This window comes from Ursus americanus, chromosome 33, assembly GCF_024610735.1.
Source record: "Ursus americanus isolate L20-20 chromosome 33, mUrsAme1.1.p, whole genome shotgun sequence".
Classification (NCBI taxonomy): Eukaryota; Metazoa; Chordata; class Mammalia; order Carnivora; family Ursidae; genus Ursus; species Ursus americanus.
The window spans coordinates 27,775,493-27,794,147 of NC_142159.1; the positions used below are offsets into that span (position 1 = coordinate 27,775,493).

The window sequence follows — 18,655 nt, forward strand, 5'->3', positions numbered from 1 at the left end:
AAAGCAAAAGTCACCGAGAATAAGATTCATCCCAGGGGCAATTGCTTTAATCCATTCCCAAAATGGCTCATAATCCCTCTTTAGTGTAGAGCTTATAAACAGTGCTGCTTCTCACCCGAGCCTCCTCCCTGGGGATGTGTTAGGAGTAAAGACAGAACAGCTGCTCCTCGCCGGCACCCCAGCGCCCGGCCCACAGGCAAAGCAGAGGCCTGTCTGCTCGGTGATGGGTGGGGGGCTGGGCTGGCTGTCACCGAGCAGCCACTGGCACGCGCCAGGCCCTGGGCTGTGCTTTTCACGCAGTCACCATCCTCCCAGCCCGGGTGGGATGACACCTCCACTCCCCATCCTTCCGATGAGGCCTCCGGGCTGGGAGGGAGCATGGGAGCCGCCCAAGGCCACACACGCGGTGCAGCTGTGGACAAAGCCCGTGTCTGGAAGCGCAGGCATGGAGGCACCCCCGCAGAGAACTGGAAACGGACCCCCGAGCACCCAGATTCACCCACGCTCGCAGCAGCACCACGCACAGCAGCAGAAAGTAGAATGACCCAAATGTCCATCCGTGGACGCATCGAAAACAAAGTGCGGTCTACACAAGCGAGGGAATAGTACTCAGCCATTCCGAGGAAGGGAATGTACATCGCGGTGTGGGGGAAGCTCGAAGCAGTGCGCAGACGGCCGGAAGCTGGCACAGGTCACATAGTGCACATTTCATTCATAGGACTATCCAGGATAGGCAAATCCAGACACAGACAGCAGACTGTGCAGTGGGGGATGACAGATAATGGATACAAGGCTTCCTGCAGGAAGGTGAAAATATTCTGGAACCAGACAGTGATGGCAGCTACACCACAATACTGTGTATGTGTTAAGCGCCAATGACAGGTACACTTTAAAACAGTTAATTTTATGTTATGTGAACTCCACCTCAATGAAAAAAAAAATAGAATTAGTTGGCTGAATCTGGGTCCCTCCTGTTGGCTGAGTATGGGTCCCTTCTATTGGCTGAGTCTGGGTCCCTCCTGTTGGCTGAGTCTGGGTCCCTCCTGTTGGCTGAGTCTGGGTCTCTCCTATTGGCTGAGTCTGGGTCCCTAATGCTGGCTGAGTCTGGATCCCTCCTGTTGGGTGAGTCTCGGTCCCTAATGCTGGCTGACTCTGGGTCCCTCCTGTTGGGTGAGTCTCGGTCCCTCCTATTGGCTGAGTCTGGGTCCCTAATGCTGGCTGAGTCTGGGTCCCTCCTGGTGGCTGAGGCTGGGTCCCGCCTGTTGGCTGAGTCTGGGTCCCTCCTGTTGACTGAGTGTGGGTCCCTCCTGTTGGCTGAGTGTGGGTCCCGCCTGTTGGCTAAGTGTGGGTCCCTCCTGTTGGCTGAGTCTGGGTCCCCCCTGTTGGCTGAGTCTGGGTCCCTCCTGTTGGCTGAGTCTGGGTCCCTCCTGCTGGCTGAGTCTGAGTCCCTCCTATTGGCTCCCCTCCCATCAGTATGAGTCCCATGAAACCTACATATGCCCCGTGGCCACTGACATGAACTCTACCTGCTGTGACTCAGTAGGACTCTGAATTCCTACATAAGACAGGGTCTCAGACTGATGGGAGGGGCTGGGGGAGATTTTGGAGGGGGCGGGGTATGAAGCCCACCTCCCCGTTGCCTCTCAGAGATGCCCTGGACTTCTGTCTGTCACTGAAAAATAAGTGAGGGATAATAAAGTGCAGAGCCCAGCAAGAAGGCCCACCAGGGACATCAGCCCTGGACGCAAGTCATCCCCCAGGCGGGGGCGCCCAGCGCCAGGACACACACACGCATGTGTGCCTGTGCTCCCCAGCCATCCCTGTCCAGGACTGCGGCAGGACAGCAGGCTGCCCGGGGGTCTGGTCAGGCTCCTCTAGGAGTCCTTGGGTGCCCCTCTGCTGACCTCTCGTGGCCTTAGAAACACTGCTGAACCCTGCAGTGCCTCAGTTTCCCCATCTGTGAAATAAGCCAATGACACTTCCTGAACTTGGAGGGCTATCAAGAGATTTTGTTTATCAAGGTTCTGAACTACTTGGCAGCTGGATGGATGAACAGGGCACAGATTTATTAATTGGTGATGTTCCAGTCCACTGACACCCCACACCCACTCTGCCCCAGTCCACTCCACAACACAGACACGCACACACACACACACACACACCCCACAACACATGTACACACACACACAGACACGGACTCAGACACCTCCGCACGCACACTGACACACACATACACCTGTACGTACGTACCCTCCCTTACACTCCACAGACACACGCACACACACGCACACACAGCCCTCCTCCTAAGCGACTCTAGCTTTACTGCCACACGTTTGGACCCACAGGTGACAGAGGAGGCTGCCACCCGGATTCCATTATTTGGAGAGGAGACACACTCCCCCCGAAGTCTCCCCTTTTCCACTCGAAACTTCCAGCCTGACTTGATGGTGTTGCTTCATCACCTTGCGTCTTGGGGTCTTTTCTCGGAATGTGAACGTGCCTTCCAAGGGCGGGCAGGATAAGTTGAGCATAGCCTGAGTGGGGACGGGTTTCTCCAAGGGGAGGGGCCGGAGGGGTCTCTAAGGGTAGAAGAAATGCAGAAAAAGGGCCAGAGAGAGAGGTGGGGTGGTTGGAGCGGGCTGTGCACTGTCCCCATGTGGTCTCAAGCCGGCACTTTTCCTAAGAGTAATTTAAAGTGAGAACTGGCCGGAAGATTGCCGGGCAGCCACATCTCTGATCAAGGGACCGGCCAGGCTGTCCTGCTGGCCTGAGCCCCTCACCAGCTGGGGGGGCCTTCCCAGCGGCTGGCTCTGCAGTCGGCTTGCTCTCCGGCCTCTCAGTGGCCACCCTCCTCCCCACCGCACTCCCCAGGGTCTGTCTTTCCCTTTTCCCCCTGAACACACCGGGGCATTGGAGCAGTGCTCCCCCCAGGACCTCCTGAGGCTCCGACTGTGGACAGAAGCCCGAGACCCGGGCTTGGAGTTTAAGGTCCCTGCACCCTAGCCCTGCTGTCCTGTCCAGGCTCCTCCCTCTGGTGCTCCACGTGCACCTCCCTCCTCAGCTGTGCAAAACCTGCAGACTGATCCAAATGCACCTGCTCCACCCACGCCTTGCACCTGCCCCCCCCCGCCAGGAGGTGGGAAGGCTTCAGCAAGTCACTGAGCTGCTGGGTGCCTCGGCGGCCCTGTGAAGCACGGAGGCACTCGAAAACAGCAGCCGCCCTGCTGCCCCTGCCTGGCTGCACCTTCCTTCTTGGGCCCACCTAGCTTCCTTCCCTCGTCCTTCCTGATGGAGGCCGAGTGTCACTTCCTCCAGGAAGCCTGCCCGCTTGCTCCAGGTAGAGATCCACGCTTCTTCCTCTTGGCTCCTGAAATTTCATTTGCACCTCTGCCCCCACTCCCCTTAAAAGTTCCTGCAGGGCCAGGATAGGCTTCTCCATCTCCACGCCCGGCACAGCACCTGTACGCAGTGGGGGCGCCATCGTCGTCTGCTGAGTGGAGGCATCAGAAGGGACTCTTCCTCAGCCCCACCAGGCCCAGAGCCAGCCTAGGCTGCAATCCTGGGGACCCCCGGTAGACAGTGCTACCAAATCATAGCCCTGACCCTCCCACCCCACCCAGTCGCCCTCGAAGTGAGCTTGGGGCTCCGGGTTTCTGAGCATCAGGCTTCTGGGAAGAGAATCGAATTAGCCTGGAAAATGCTGAGGGAAGAAGGAACCTGGATCTGTGGGAGCTAAAAGAGACCTCTGGGGTAGTAACGGGCAGTAAATTAGCCCAGTGCGGAGCTTGAACCGCGAGCCTGCAAATGCCCCCTGCAAAGCTGCAGGGTGTAATGCCACAGCATCGGCGGGGACCCGGGCGCCTAATGGGGCCGTTCCATCAACATTTTCTGGGATTTTGAAATGCGGTGTCATAAAAATAAACATGCTTACTCTTGTCTTGCATAATTGGCTCCCTAAAGAATCCTTGCATTCTGAAAGCCACCATGTCCCTCGGCAGGAAGTACAGCTTTTTTCAGCATCTGGGTACAGTCCTGCATTTTCTCTGTACAAAACAGAGGGGGTGGGGGGAGTGAGAGAAAGCGGACTCCTAGGTGGGCTTTTTCCCCTCTTCATTATTATGCACGCCTTGCCAAGTGCCAGAACAGGGTTTTCAGCGGGTCTGGAGGCTGAGGCCTTTGTCACAAGGCTGGCCTTGGGGTTTTGGGAGGTTCATTGCAATATGCAAGATAGAACGCCCCTGCCTGGCAATCGACTCTGTTTTACAAAGTCCGTTTTAAAAAATAGTAGTTGCGGGTCAATGGAGCCTATCAGCCCTCCCTGGGCAACTTCTCCACCTTTGCCTAACGTGGCTTTTTGCAGCAATTTGGGAGATGGAATCCAGAGCAGAAGGTTTGTTTCTGATCACAGGTCCAGGAGGGCAGCGACGGACTCTCGTGAAAGGTGAGCTACGTGATTGAGATGCCCGAGCGCCAGCACATGCAGCCAGGTCGAGTGCCACCAGAGGCTCTCTAGGAATAGAGAGACAGGCGTGCACCTGACCTGCTCCCGCCCCCAAATCGCCCCTTATCCCCCAGGGCCATCCTTGACCTGTATGAGGACAGTGCTCCCACTCCCAGCAGGAGAGCGCTGCCTCGAGGGTCTGCAGCCAACCGTGGGGCAGAGCTGGTGGGGTGCCCCATTCATTCCCCTGTGGCTACCCAGCTGGTCCTCAGGCAGGCCTGACTTCGGGGGCCCTGGACCCCCAACCATATGGACGGACCTCTGTGGGTGCACAGGCACTCTACAACCATCATCTTTCCGAGCAGGCTCAGGACACCGGAAGGTCAGGACGTGGCCTTTTCACTCTGCGTCCTGGGCACCCACGTGTTCCATGGTGAGCCAGGCAGGAAGGGCCGTGTCCCTCCACGCTGGGCTCCAATCCCCTGCCTTGCGGCCCGCCTGGTGCACGTCACGGTCTTTGAAGACACCCAGGGACACCAACGTCAGCACCCCGCTGCCCAGTGTGAGCCCCGGCTCTGCTCCTTCCTTGTTGTGTGACTCGGACAGATCAGTCCACCTCCCTGAGCCTCCTCGGGGAACAGGACATCAACAAAAGCCTACGTCACAGCAGCGTCATGGGGATGAGTGAAGACGCGTCAAGTGTTAGGGCAGCGCCCGGTACGCGGTGATCACGAGTGCTCACCAGTACACACGCACATCCGTGAAGGTGTTCGGCCCATGACCACTCACAAGCCCTGTCGTCCGCCCTCCTGGGGAGGGAAGCGAGTTCTCTGACGCTCCATCCCATGCCCAGCGCTGATATGACAACCGGTCTAGGATACTCTTCTCTCTAAGCCTCAGGAGAACTCAGAACCCTCCTCAACACGGAGCTTGAGGGAGCAACCACCCCTCAGCGCTGGTCCCGGAGGGGGTGTCTGCTCGCCAGCCCCAGGTCTGGGAAGCCTGTGCTCGCGACACCAGTTAGCACCTGCGAGCAAAGACCCTCGACGGCCAGCTGGGCCCTGATTCGTGTCCACGTGCATGGGACTGGCCCAGGAGGCCACCGTCCTCCTGCCCCCAGCTCGAAATGCAGGCTCCGGGATAACTGGCAAATGTGCTGTCTCCCCACGTAACGGCAAATACTTGCTTCATTTTTTCCTTTTAGCAAACCAGGTTCTTCAAAGCTCCCGGCTCCCCCTGAACTAACCCCACCTTGGAACGTGCACGTGGCCTCTGCAATTGGGTTTAACGTCTCCCCCAGGGAAGCTTCCTGGGAGTGCTGTCCTATGCTTACGGACTCCGCACTGTCTCTGTCGTCTAAAAAGACACAGTAAAGCCCTTGGCTATAAGGCGCTCCGTGAGGGTGCAGTTCCCTAATCTGGCCCCACTGTCCCGCTGGAAGGAAGCCCACGGTCCCACGCGACTGCCTCCCTGCAGCCCCGTGGGCCACACCAGCCTCACGCAGCAGGGAGAGGTCAGGGGCCGGGGGGCCGTCTGCAGGGCCACCTGCCAGCCCCCTCTGCTCCAGTCCCAGGCCACGCACAGCCCTCCTCCCACCTGGGGACCACGCCCAGGTCAGCAGGAGCCCCTCTGATGCGTCCAGGGTCCGCCCTCGCGGTATCTCTTCACCGAGGCAGGACAGAAAGCTCTGGACTCGTCTTCATCTCACCACGACGCGGCACCACGGCGAGACACCGCTGACACCCGGTAAATGTGACCAAAGGAGAGATGCGTAACTAAACGACCGCTCGCGTGCGGAGCGGAGAGAAGGAGCACACGCAAAACCAGAGGCCGAACGGGGGCCCCTGCGCCGTGCACTCCCACCGGCTTCACCGCCCAGGGGGCTTCTCTGACCCCCTCAAAGCCTTTCCGTCTGCAGCTTCGGAGGACGTGGGGCGGCAGCCGCACTGGTGTATGACCCACGAAGCAGAAAGAAGCCCAGCGCTCAGCAACCAGGGAGTGGACACACCAACTGTGGTACGTCCAAAAATGCCGTGCCCCTCAGAAGTAACACAGAAACCTCGAGAGACCGCAACCGAAGAAAGCCACCCACGCCCACGGCGCAGTGTGTGGTCCCGCCTGTGGGGAGTGCCCAGAACCCGCGAGTCTCGAGACCAAGGTCAGATCCGCGGTCGCATGAGCCCAGGGTGGAAACGGGGGCTAACTGTAAACAGCACCAGGGATCTTAGCGGCCGCGACGAAAATGTTCGCACACGCGGCACATTTACTAAAATCACTGTGTCCTGCACTTAAAATGGGGGGATGTCATGGCATATAAATTATCCCTCAGTAAGGAAGAACGCGCGCGCGGCCGTGCCCACGGTCGACAGTCCTTCCACCCAGACTTCTGTCACGCGGACCCAAGCTCGTCAATGTGCTCATTCAGTAACTTCCGCGGTATAATCTCACCAGCGCACTCAAGAGGGGCCCCATGGATTTGGTGACACATTTATTTTTAATTATTAAGTAGACTGACTAACACTATCTGTGTCACAGACATGTTTTCATCCCTTCGTGACGTTTCATCAATTCCTTGCTACAAAATCATCTCTCCTTTAGACTATAAAACTTCCACCAAAAACTCCGGCTGCCAGAAGGACCTGTAATTCCAGCATGAGCTGCACACAAGGACCAGATGCTCCAAGTGCTGGCCTGACGTCACGGCCGACAGATCCTTTTGGTTTGGTTGTTTTTTGTGGTTGGTTTCTTTGCTTTTCCCAAAAGGGCAACGTGTAACTTAACCAAAGGAGTAAGAACGAGATTTTTATATACAACACAGGAGCCATGAAGGGCAGTGGGAAGAGCACGAATGGACCTGGGAGTCCATGAAACTCAGGTCCACATCTCAGCTCTCCCACCACTAGCTGTGTGACCTTGGGGAGATCACTTAACCTCTCTGAGCTCCGGCTTCCTCCTTTGTGAAATCAGAGCAACAATGGCCATTCCAAGGGTCATCATGAGGATCCCGAGGACGGACTGAGAGGATGTAGACTGGCTGGGTCCCCAGCACAAAGCCTGGGTTACTAGAGGGTCAGAACTACTGTGGCCCAGCACCTCCCGCTGGACCAAAGGGACGGAAAGACAGAATTAGTGGGTCTTGTCCATGGGGTCTCAGAAGCTCACAGCCAAATCCAACGGTGAGCTTCCCATGGCATTAACCAACTCCATTCAACAAGAATTTACGGAGTGGGGGCACCTGGGTGGCACAGCGGTTAAGCGTCTGCCTTCGGCTCAGGGCGTGATCCCGGCGTTATGGGATCGAGCCCCACATCAGGCTCCTCCGCTATGAGCCTGCTTCTTCCTCTCCCACTCCCCCTGCTTGTGTTCCCTCTCTCGCTGGCTGTCTCTATCTCTGTCGAATAAATAAATAAAATCTTTAAAAAAAAAAAAGAATTTACAGAGTGCACGTGCTCAAGGGCACACGCGTGTGCATGGACACACACATGTGCACACACAATACACTGCAGTGCTTTTATCGTAAAGAGCGAAAGGAAATGAAAGCAGCAGAGCCACAAACCAATGCTCTGCCTTCCCGAACTTGAGGCCCATGTCTTACTGATCTAGAAACAAGACGCCAACTGTTTCTGCCTTTGACTTAAATTCCTCAGAGCACGGTCTTGAAGCCACCCTATGTGCCGGGGTAGGAAAGTGGGACTGTCCCCAAAAAGGCTGCTCTATTTTCAGAGCTGACCTGATTTATATAAGGATCTGGACAGCTCTTCTCATCCAATAATTATGCACCAGGTCGTTTATTACTGTCACCGATGATGGATCTGGTAACATTAGCAACACCGTACGTTCATATGCCACTGTATTTTGCATTCTAAAAAAATGTGCCAGAACCACCACATAGCAAATTCCATAAAGTCATGTTTTTACCCCTTTCCCCACTTCCACGGTGCCCGACTGTCGTTAAACCCCAGTACACGGTGCCTAAGAGTTACACCCCCCCCCAAACAATCAGATGCTAATCTTTGGCAGATAAGTAGAGAATATCCGCTTTCTAATGAAATTTTTATTTTAAGTTAATAGTGGATTCACAAGCCCTGTAATACGTAACACGGACAGATCCTGCACCTGGTTCCCCCAGCAGTAACATCTTGCAAAACTAGGGTGCAAAAGCAGGATCTTGGCATCGATGCGATCAAGACAGAAAGCATCCCCATCACCGCAGAGATCCCTCGTGCTGCCCTGACGTACCCGCATCACCTCCCCTCACACTCCCCACCCTCTCCCTCACCCCTGGCAATGACTGCCCTGTTTGTTTCTGTAACTTTACCACTGGAGGGCGCCTTATGGGGCCGTCGTACAGCACGCAACCTTCTAGACCGTCTTCTTCATGTAGCGCCATTCTCCGGACACGCATGCAGGTTGCTGGGTATAGCAACAGCCCTTCCGTGGCTATCGCTGGCACTATTCCATGGTGGGAAGGCACCCGAGTTAGCGACGCCGTTCGCCCACTGAAGCGCATCTGGGTTCTTTCCGATCTGAGACCATGACAAACAAAGCTGCTGATAAAACGTGTGTGCAGATGTTGGGGGACACGTCTGCATTTCTCCGGCCCAGATGCCCATGAGCTTGAAAAGCTCCACGACGACGGTCCCATGTCCCACGTGACCAGCAGGTTCCCCACATCCTTGCCGCACGTGGTGGTGTCGGCACTGTTCGCATCAGCCGCTCTCCTAGACGAATAGTGATGTGTGCGGTTTTAATCCGCATTTCTCCAGCGAGTAAGCATGTTGAACCCCCTTCCGTGTGCTTTCTGACTACCCGACTACCCTCTTTGGTGAAATGTCCCTTCGTGGCTTTCACCTGTTTCTAACTGGATTGTGTTTTGAGAGGTGTTTCTTTCTTGGAAGCTAGTCCTCTGTCAGGTATGCAGTTAGCAGAAATTCTCCCCCACCCTGTAGTGTCTTTTTACCCTCTTGGATGAGTCTTTCACAGAGAAAATGATAAATTCTTGATGAGGCCCAATTTATCAGTTTTCTTCCTTTTACGGATCGTGCTTTTAGTGGCAAGTCAAAGACCTCTCCGCCTAGTCACACATATCTTGAGTACTTTGTGTTCTTTTTTTTCTTTTCTAAAAGCTTTCTAGTTTTACCTTTAATTATGTGACCAATTTCGAGCTAATTTTGTATTAGGTACGAGACTTAACATTGAGGTTCTTGTTTTTTTGTTTGCTCTTGGCTACGAATGTCCCATTGTTCCAGTACGGTTTGCTGAAAAGGCTAACCTTCCTCCAGGGAGTAGCACCTTTATCCAAAATCAGCTGGGCGCATCTGTGGGAGTCTGTCTGCGGATTCTCTGCTCTGTTTCGTTGATCCATCTATCCCTCCATCAATGTGACCCTGTCTTGACATGACAGCTACATGATAAGTTTGACCATCAGGCTGATTCCTCTCGTTTCATTATTCTTTTATTTTATCAAAACTATTTTAGTATTTCTAGTCCCTTTACCTTCGCATATGCATTTTAGAATAATCTTACCTATGCACGCAAATATTTTGCTGGGATGTTGAAAAGAATTGTGTTAAACTTCGATATCAGTTTGAGAAGTGACCTCCTTCCTTGAGTCTTCCTGTCCATGAACATGGTATGACTTTCCCTCATGTAGACCTTCTTTCACGTCTTCCATCAGCACCACGTACCTCCCAGCATGTGACTGACTCATCACCATATCATGCTTTGTTACCTTTATACTGAAATATTTCATTTTGGGGGTGATTGTAATTGGCACTGCATTTTTTAATTTCAGCGTCCATGTGTTCATTACTAACAGATGGAGACACAATTCATTTTTATACATTTATCTTGTATCCTCCAACCTCCCTGAACTCATTCATTAGTTCTAGGTTTTTTTTTTTAAATAGATTACGTGAATTTTCTATGCAGACCATCACATCATCTGCAAACAGGTTCAGTTCTATTTCTTCCTTTCTGCATGTTTTTATTGCACTTTGTTCCTCAGGGTGCTGGCTGGGGCTTCCAACACCTTGCTGAGTAAGAGCGGTGAGAGCAGACCTGCCCGGCATGCTCCTGATCTCACGGGAAAGGCTTCCAGCTTGTGGGCTTTTGCATATGCTGTTTATCAAGCTGAAGAAGTGCCCTCTTCTACTCTCCTGGAAGTACTTCTCGTGGACAGGACAGGTGTTGAATTTATCAAATGCAGAGGATCCTATGATATTCTTCTTTACCCTTTCCTTTGATAGACTGCCGTGACTGATTTTCAAATATTGAACCATCCCTGCATCTATGAAGCAAACCCCACTTGGCCATGGTCTATGCTTCTCTTTATCCATTGTTGAATTTTGTGCACTAATATTGTGGGTTTTTTTGGTTTTTGTTTGCCGTTGGTCAGCAGTCAAGTTAAGATGCGGCGTGTTCCCCTTTCTTCCTTAGACTCTCAATCGTGTGAACACAGCAAGTTTCCTTCTGCCGCAGGACCTTTGTTGTAAAAACTGGTCTCTTCACCTGGAGTTGGAGCTCCTAATGTAAGTGCTTTGCTACCCACTGGTCCCCAAAGTGCCCACCACACACACGTACACACTCGTATACACATGCACACACACCTGTGTCTGCAACAACATTCCCAAATGCCTCCACTGGAATCAGGCCTTGGCGAGTCACCATCCCTCCTCCTCCCGTGAGGCCCGGGGTGGCGCAGACGCGCAGCATCACGCTGGTGCTGAGTGCTGTGCGCAGGGGACAGGATGAAGGCCCTGCACTCGGGTCGGGTCTGGTGCACGTATGCTGCTGGGGGAGCCACTGGGATGTCCGTCCCGGGTGCTGGCTCCGGGCACACGGGCGCAGAACCCTAGCACCGTCCCTCTAGGAGGTCCGCTCTCCCTTCGGGAGGGTGACTGGCTTCTGTCTTGTTCTCCCACGTGCTGATCTTACCCTCCACTGACTGCCCCCCGGGCTCTGACACCTCTGTTGTAAGTGAGCAGCCCTGTCGCTCCCTCTTCAAGTCCCCAAAGCGCTTCATTACAACGCAGCGTGGACGCTACTCTGCAAGGTGTCAACAACCGGCTTGCAGGCCAGCCGCCTACCATGTGAGTGCATCGGCCCCCGACGGAGGCAGCTGCTGCCCCGCCCTGGCTCGATGTTCTGCCTCTGGCACTAGCGTGACCAGGCACAGACCTGGCACTCAGCAAATGTCAAACGTCCACTGCTGAACGAGAGGCGCGCTGGCCAGCCTGGCCCTTCTCGGAGCTCACATTAAGCACCGGTGCCAAGCCTGACTTCCGTTGGGAGGGGGCGTGGCAGACTCTAACACGCTTACTTCCCTCACGTCTGTGTTTCCCCAGGAACGTGTCCAGTATGACAACCGGCAGCCCCAGGAGGCTGGTGAGCACCCCAAATGTGGCCCCTATTACATTTCTATTGGACACTGCTGGTCTCCACTCTGATAACAGTATTTTCATCCCCACACGTATTCCCCCCTCCATTACTGGACTGCGGGGTCTCAAGGGCAGAAGCCCCCTCGTTCTGGGTCTGCATGGCACCTGCTCGCGGCCGGCCCTCCCCAGACATGCTAGAACTGAGCTGGGAGCTCAAGGTGTGGACGAAAGGAATGAACTCAGATCAGAACATCCTCTCTAGTGACACAGACGTAGAAAGTAGACGTGTGTGAGTAACGAGAGTCACCGTGCTGTCCCCGACACCCCCACGACTTATTTACTTCATAACGACAAGTCTGTATCTCTTGGCCCCCCTCGCCCACCCCCACCCCCATCCCAGCAATCACCAGCCTGCTGCCTGTTTTGCATACTTGAGAGTTGCTAAGAGAGCAGATCTTAGAAGTTCTATCACAAGAAAAAAAATTCTGTAACCGTGTGAAGGGACGGACGCTAACTACACGTTACCGTGGGGATCACCACGCCAACGGCCCCGCTGTACACCTGACACTAACAGTGCTGCGTGTCCGTTACCCCCAACGTGTATAAAAAACAGACGTGTTTTATCTGAGTACAGTGCAAATTCCGTAGCTCACATCTGGGGCAGGAGCACAGGTGTCAGAGGCATGGGTGTGTCACTGCCTGTCCTCACATCTACCTACCTGCCCCCCCCCCCGTGCACTCACACACTGACCAGAACCTTCTCCTGCAAGTGAACTGGCTCTGTCTTGAGTTAACCTTTTCCTAGTCCTGGGGTAGGCGTATGAACCGTTCCAGTGCCCGGGAAAGCCAAAGGGAAGGGAGAACTCAGTCCAGTTGTAAGGCCAATAGTTTGCATTTGGCCCCAAGACACCCTCACCCATAACTCCTTGTCCTCCCTGGATGGTACCTTTTCCCCTGAATCCCACGACCACATCTGTGCCACCTGCCTTCACGTTCTCTTACCATCGATACCCATTCTTCCTCCCAGACACTTAAAACTCAGATACTTTCAGTCCTATTGAACTGATAATGACTGCAAGAGTTCAATAGGGTTGTTTTTCCTAAACACGCTTGCATTTCAATTCTGACTAATGCTCGCAGGAAAGGAAAGAATCTCTAATGGTGGAATCGTGAGGACTAGCTGTCAGGCAGAAGTGGTTTATCTATTTGGGGCAGGACAGGGCCTACACATAAGGTGGGCCCCGGCAGGGAATTCTTTTCCTAAGCCTCAGTGTGGAGTTAAGGACGAGTAACCACAGGGCAAGACTTGATGAAGCCAGGGCACTGTGCCAGGCAGACACATTTACTCACGCACACACATCTTCTGAGCACTGACTGTGCCACTCACTCTTCTCAAGAGCTAATGAAGAATGAGACTCAGTCCCTGCCCTCATGGGCCCACAGTCCAGAGACCAGGGCTCCTCTTCCATATCAAACAAGAAGCCTGAACAGGTTTCCGGTGGACACACCCCCTGGGTCTCCACTGCCAGCTACGAGGTCCTGACGCTGGCCTTTCCGGAAGCCCCTGAGGTCATGCACGGGCAGGGCGGGCGACCAGGCTTCACCAGCCACATGGCCCAGCCAACCGCCCACGGGGGGCTGGCAAAGGTGGGAGAGGGCAGAGCAGCAGCGGGCCCTGCCACGCCAGCCCTCCTTGGCTGGCCACCCAAGGGAAAGCGCGACAAATGGCAGGCGTCCCAGTGAGTGGACAGAGCGAGCACAGTGAAGGGCAGGCTGGGAAGGCTGACGCACAGATGGGCCCGGCATGGCTGCCACCAACCTCCTCTTGGGAGGGGAGAATGAAGAAATAAAGTGACACCCTTCTGCAGAGCTCATGCAGGGGATGGAAATGCAAATATGAGCCCCAGCCCCTCCCCCATCACCAGGTCCCCTCGGTCTAGCAGCACGACCCTGGCCTCTGCCAACATGCCGCCTCTGCTCCGGCTCTCTTCTAGCCATGCCAGAAATCCTCATAATGATGAAAACCCCCACAGAGGAATGTCGGGTTTCTGGCTTCTCACTGTCCCTGGGGTCCTTGCACAGTTCGCCCGGCCACTTCTCTGCATCTGCCCGGCGTCCCAATTAACTTGGCCTGTCCGGAGGCTGCTGGGAGACAGTGAGGCAGCTGCCCCCCACCCCCGCAGCAGCAGGGAATGAACCCTGCACCCTCTTCTGGAAGGGGCATCAGGGACCTGGCATTGAAGAAATATCCCACTGTTTCTCGTTGACTGCTGGAGTACAGGGCCCTGGCCCAAGGGAGGGGGCTGGAGCAGCCAGGCCTCCCCCAGGCGGCCAGACCTGCTCCAGTCCTGACGTGGACAGAGAACTCGCGGAGTTGGGGCCCCCGAAGTTCTAACATGGACGCACCGCAGCCTCTGACTTTCTATTAACTGAGGGTTAATCGGAGTTATGTGACTGCCACTCCCCACTTGGCGGCCTCATGACTCACAGACTCTTTGAATTCCTGGAAGGGGGTCTTAGAGAAAGAGAGTCAGTGGGCCCCACGGCTTGTCTGCTCCAGCTCCAGCAAGCCCCGGCTCCTGCCTCCCCCTCGTGTCTGACTGGCATCAGGCAGGAGAAACCCTCTCGAGCCAGACTTCAAACGTGAAAATCTAGATCAAGGATATATTTGGCTTTCCAAGCTAATCTTTACATCAGTTTGGTCTCTACTGACTTGTAGCCCTTTGAAGAAAACTTGGCAACCACGCATATGGAAAGCAGATGACTCTTACGTAACCCCAGACAGGAGCCCCTGGGCTCTGGAAGGCTCGGCAGTCACGGGTGGGTCGGGGTTTGCTGTTTACCCACTTCATCATGACCTAGGGGCAGCTTTTATCCACATGGCTGGGCAGTGGAGCTTTCCCACAAGAAGCCCAGGATAATAAAGGCGTCAGGAAGCACGCCCAGCCCACTCGTGCCAGACGTCTTGATGGTGCCCAGGCCGGGGGAGCGGGGGATGACGAGGCCGGGCTGGGCTGCCACTGCCACCTGAAGGACCCCAGCTACGAGGATGCAGGATGCGGTGGGGAAGCAGGCTGTTCCCTCTCCGGAAACGCGGACACAGGCGTCTCGGGGAGGCGTGGAGCTGTCTCCGCTTGTGCGCTGGCTTGCCCTGCTCCCTACTTATCGCCCTCTTGGATGCACAGAGGAAAAGGAAGCGATAAATCAACAGAAGGGACAGACTAGGAGGAGCCCGCCAGCCCCTCCTCCGCTTGGACAGTGGCTCCCCTCGGTGGGCGTGGCATGAGGGGAGGGGGACGCACCCCGGTGGTGGAAAGAGTTGAGCTGCCTCTCAGATGGCCATTTATTCCAGCATCGCTGTCCCTGACGAGCACCCCAGCCACTGACACTCGATGGATGCCGGCTGCAATCAATTTGGTAGCAGCAGCTGGAAATGGGCACGAGCCAGGTTTCACCAGGAGGGCGATGTCTGTGGACAGAGCGTCTGATTCCGTCCATCCTCTTCAAGCCTCCGCACAGCCCCAGCTGCTGGACGTCAGAGGCAGGGGTGGTGGCAGCCCACCCACTGGGTCTATGTGGTGAGGCCCAAACATGGTACCATGTGCGTGGCCAGAGCTCGGGGGACTGCGAAGCACCCCGCAAAGAGAGTCACATCACTTTGTTACACACGCACCCCCGAGCAGACACACACACCGGGGCCGTGGTGGGTGGGAGAGCGGACACCGCGGCCCCCAGGAGCCGTCCTGGGAAGGAGCCGTGGGCCGGCGAGCCGGGGCACGCCGGACGACACCGAGCAAATGCCTCGCACGCTCCCGGCCCCTGACAAAGCTGCGGCACTGTGGGCTGCAGCCTCCGAGGCCACTTACAACAACGAGGCCGCCAAACTCTGCTGCGTGCTGAGTAAGCACCCCTCCAAGCTGGGCTCGGTGCTCATTTATGTCTGAGCTCCAGAGCAGCTGGTCAGGCTGCCGGGCTGCTTTCAAGAGATACCTTTACCCGTGCCTGGAGCTTTGATACAACTACCACCAAAAAGGCACGAAAACAGCTCAATAAGACTCCATCTGTTTCTGCCTCATGAGAAGAGAAGGCTCCATGCACAGCTCCGGTCACACGCAGAAGCAAAAAACCAAGCCCAGACTTTGTCTGCGGAGCCTGAGCGGACAGCTATTCTCACTCAGGTCATGCTCAGAGCTGCCTTCGACAGACCTGGACTCCGGGTTCAGCGTCTGCCTGACGAACCAGGTTCGAAGCCTGGCCGCAGGGTATCCAGGGCTCACCTGGGGAGCCACGGGGTGGCTTGGGAGCAAAGGTGACGGGCTTTCTCCAAGGACAAGGGGCATGTCCAGGTCTGAAGCAAGCAGTCCTGGCTTCGTGACCGTTACCCCTGCCTGTTGTGATGGGAAAACAGCACGGACCCTCCCGGCAAGGCCCCTCTGCTGGCCAGGGGATGGCTCTCACAGACGTGACAGAGCTCTCTCCTGTCAGCCTCCTAGACAGGTGACAGCTCGTCCTCAGAGGCACACTTACAGAAAATCTCTTGTGCTAACACTGAAGAAAAAAAAACACACAAAAGGTCAAACTTCAAAATCACCAACAGAACTATTTCCTACAGCAAAATCCCAAGGAGCTTGCACTGGGGGGCTTTAGAGGAGCTGTTTAGTGAATTCTGAACCAACAGAGAGGTTTCTTTCCATGGTATTTACTCTTCTCTTCCCCTTATCAAAATGTACTAATCTTTCAATCTAGCAACTTAGTAATAAAAAAAGAAAAAACCCCACATAACTTGCCAGCCGTCAGTCAGAATCAAGCCGCCAGACAGGAGCTCCGGACGCAGCTGGGAGCCAAAGATGCACCCAGAGCCGGGGCTGGGACCCTCTGATCGTTCCCGAGGCCCTCCGGGGCTGGCTGAGCCTTGAGAGGCAGATGGCAGGGCACCTGGAGGGGTCACCGGGCAAGGCTGCCCTCGCTCCATTTTGTCTGCGTCCCAGAACACGGAGCCTAAACCTTATCTAGTCCAAGAACAGGGTATCGATTCAGGCCACCGCCAGTACCCAACAGGATTGCATCGCCGTTAACCTTTTACAGTCCACGCTGGCAAACAAGACCCAGCCACCAGGAGAAGGAATGCCGCTTTCCAGAAAAAGGCGGATAATAACATTTGACAATTTTCACTAGATGTTTTCAACAGTCTTTACCCCCGGGATGGGGGATTGTCTCACAAATCAAAGGTAGCTAGAGAACGCTTGGCGAGCTCTGTGCTCTTCTGATTTCTCAAAATCAGGACGCGCACTTGAGTCTCCCTTCGGCTCACTCCCCCTGGCTTTGATGGGGCGGCGGTGGGGGCGGCTCAGGCAGCCGCTCCAGCACCTAGCGGCCCTTTCCTCCCCAGCACGGGAGCGCAGTGCATCCCAGTGGACAAACTCGAGAACCGCACCACTTTTCCGCCTCCGCCTATGTCCTCCTTGCTTTCGGTTGCAACCCGGGACCCAAAAACGCACCAGCTCCGCGAAGCCCCCTGGCAGGCAGGCGACGGCTTGGAGGCAGCCTGCCCCGCCAAGGAGACAACTACGCACGACTGGGCTCTAGGCCGCCCCAGCACGGGTTGAAAGCCCGAGCTCCACAGCAAGCGGGCAAAGTTTGCTGGAAAGGGTCTTCCCGTGTACCCCTGCCGCGAGTTCTGAGCTCGACCCCCTGGTTCCAGCCGGCCCTGGAGTCCGGAACCAGACAAGCCCCGGGGCGCTCCCGCGGGTATCTGCGTGTGTGGGTGGGTGGGGGGTGCCCGCCTGAGCTCCCCCAGAGCCCCAGCGTCTCCCGCCCCAGCTGCCCGCCAGCTGTGCGCACCCGTCCGCCCGGAGGTCACCGGCAAACAGCTGGATCGGCAGCTGGCCCCCGGGAAGCCCCTGCTCAGCCCCGGGGCCCCGAGGAAGGGGAAGGGAGAGCGGAGTGGCTGTTTGATTTTGGTTTCCTCCAACTCCCACTGCCAAGCTCTCGCCGGGAATCGGGAGCCGGGAGCCGGGGGGAGCTCTAGCTTTCTCCCGCGGCCCCGGTCCCCGCCCTGGGTCCACGGCCCGCCGGGCCCCGGGGAGGAGGCGCGCCGGGGCGGCAGGCCAGGACACTGCGCTGCTGGCGCCCGGAGCCGCGGGCTCGCCGGGCCAGCCCCGCTGCACGGGGATCTGGGGCGGGCGCCCCTGGCCGGACCCGCACGCGCGCAGCCGGGGAAAGCCGGCCGCTCCCTGCGGGGCCGCGGAGCTCCAGGCTCCAGACTGGCACCCCGACCGAGCTCCCGGGGCCCCCTCTGGCAGCTAGCGGGGAGGGTCCCTTTATTTGCAACGTTGAGGAGAGCGCCGCTTCAGCCCAGCCCGGCACCCACGCACCCACGCACCCACCCGCATCCCGGCGCTGGCCGGGTCGCTCACCTGAGTCCTAAAAGCTGTTGAATCCACATGGTCACGTTTCGGGGAGCGGAGCCTCAGACCTTGCTCGCCCCGGCCATCTGCGCGGCACCCGCGCCCGCTCGCTTCCGTCCCGCGGCGCCGGTCTCTGGCTCTCGGTCCGCCGCCGCCCGCCGCCCGCCGCCCGCCGGCCGCGGGGCGCAGAGCGAGTCAGAGCGCGGCCGCGCGGGGCTCCATGCCGGCCGGCGCGCCGCCGCCGTTGGGGCGCATGGCTCAGGCGGGGCGGCCCGCGGGGGCGCACATCCTCCGGCCCCGGCGCGGGGCTCGCCGCCCCTCCGGGGGCGAGCCAGCGAAGGCGGCAGCGAGGCGGGGGCGCCCACGGCCGGCCTGGGAGGGGCGCGCTCGGGCGCTGCGGCCGCGCGGTGAGAGTCGGAGGAGACGCG

At 56.7% G+C, this 18,655-nt stretch overlaps 1 protein-coding gene across 1 annotated transcript in view; it reads right to left on the bottom strand.

The window, feature by feature from the left end:
* Nucleotides 1-18,396, bottom strand: part of AJAP1 (adherens junctions associated protein 1) — a 121,693-nt gene extending 103,297 nt beyond the window's left edge. Inside the window, exon 1 of the mRNA XM_045803367.2 lies at nt 18,237-18,396. Coding sequence (XP_045659323.1) covers nt 18,237-18,265 — 29 coding nt within the window. The 5' untranslated portion in view covers nt 18,266-18,396. The remainder of the gene's footprint in view (nt 1-18,236) is intronic.
* Nucleotides 18,397-18,655: the final 259 nt, after the last annotated feature.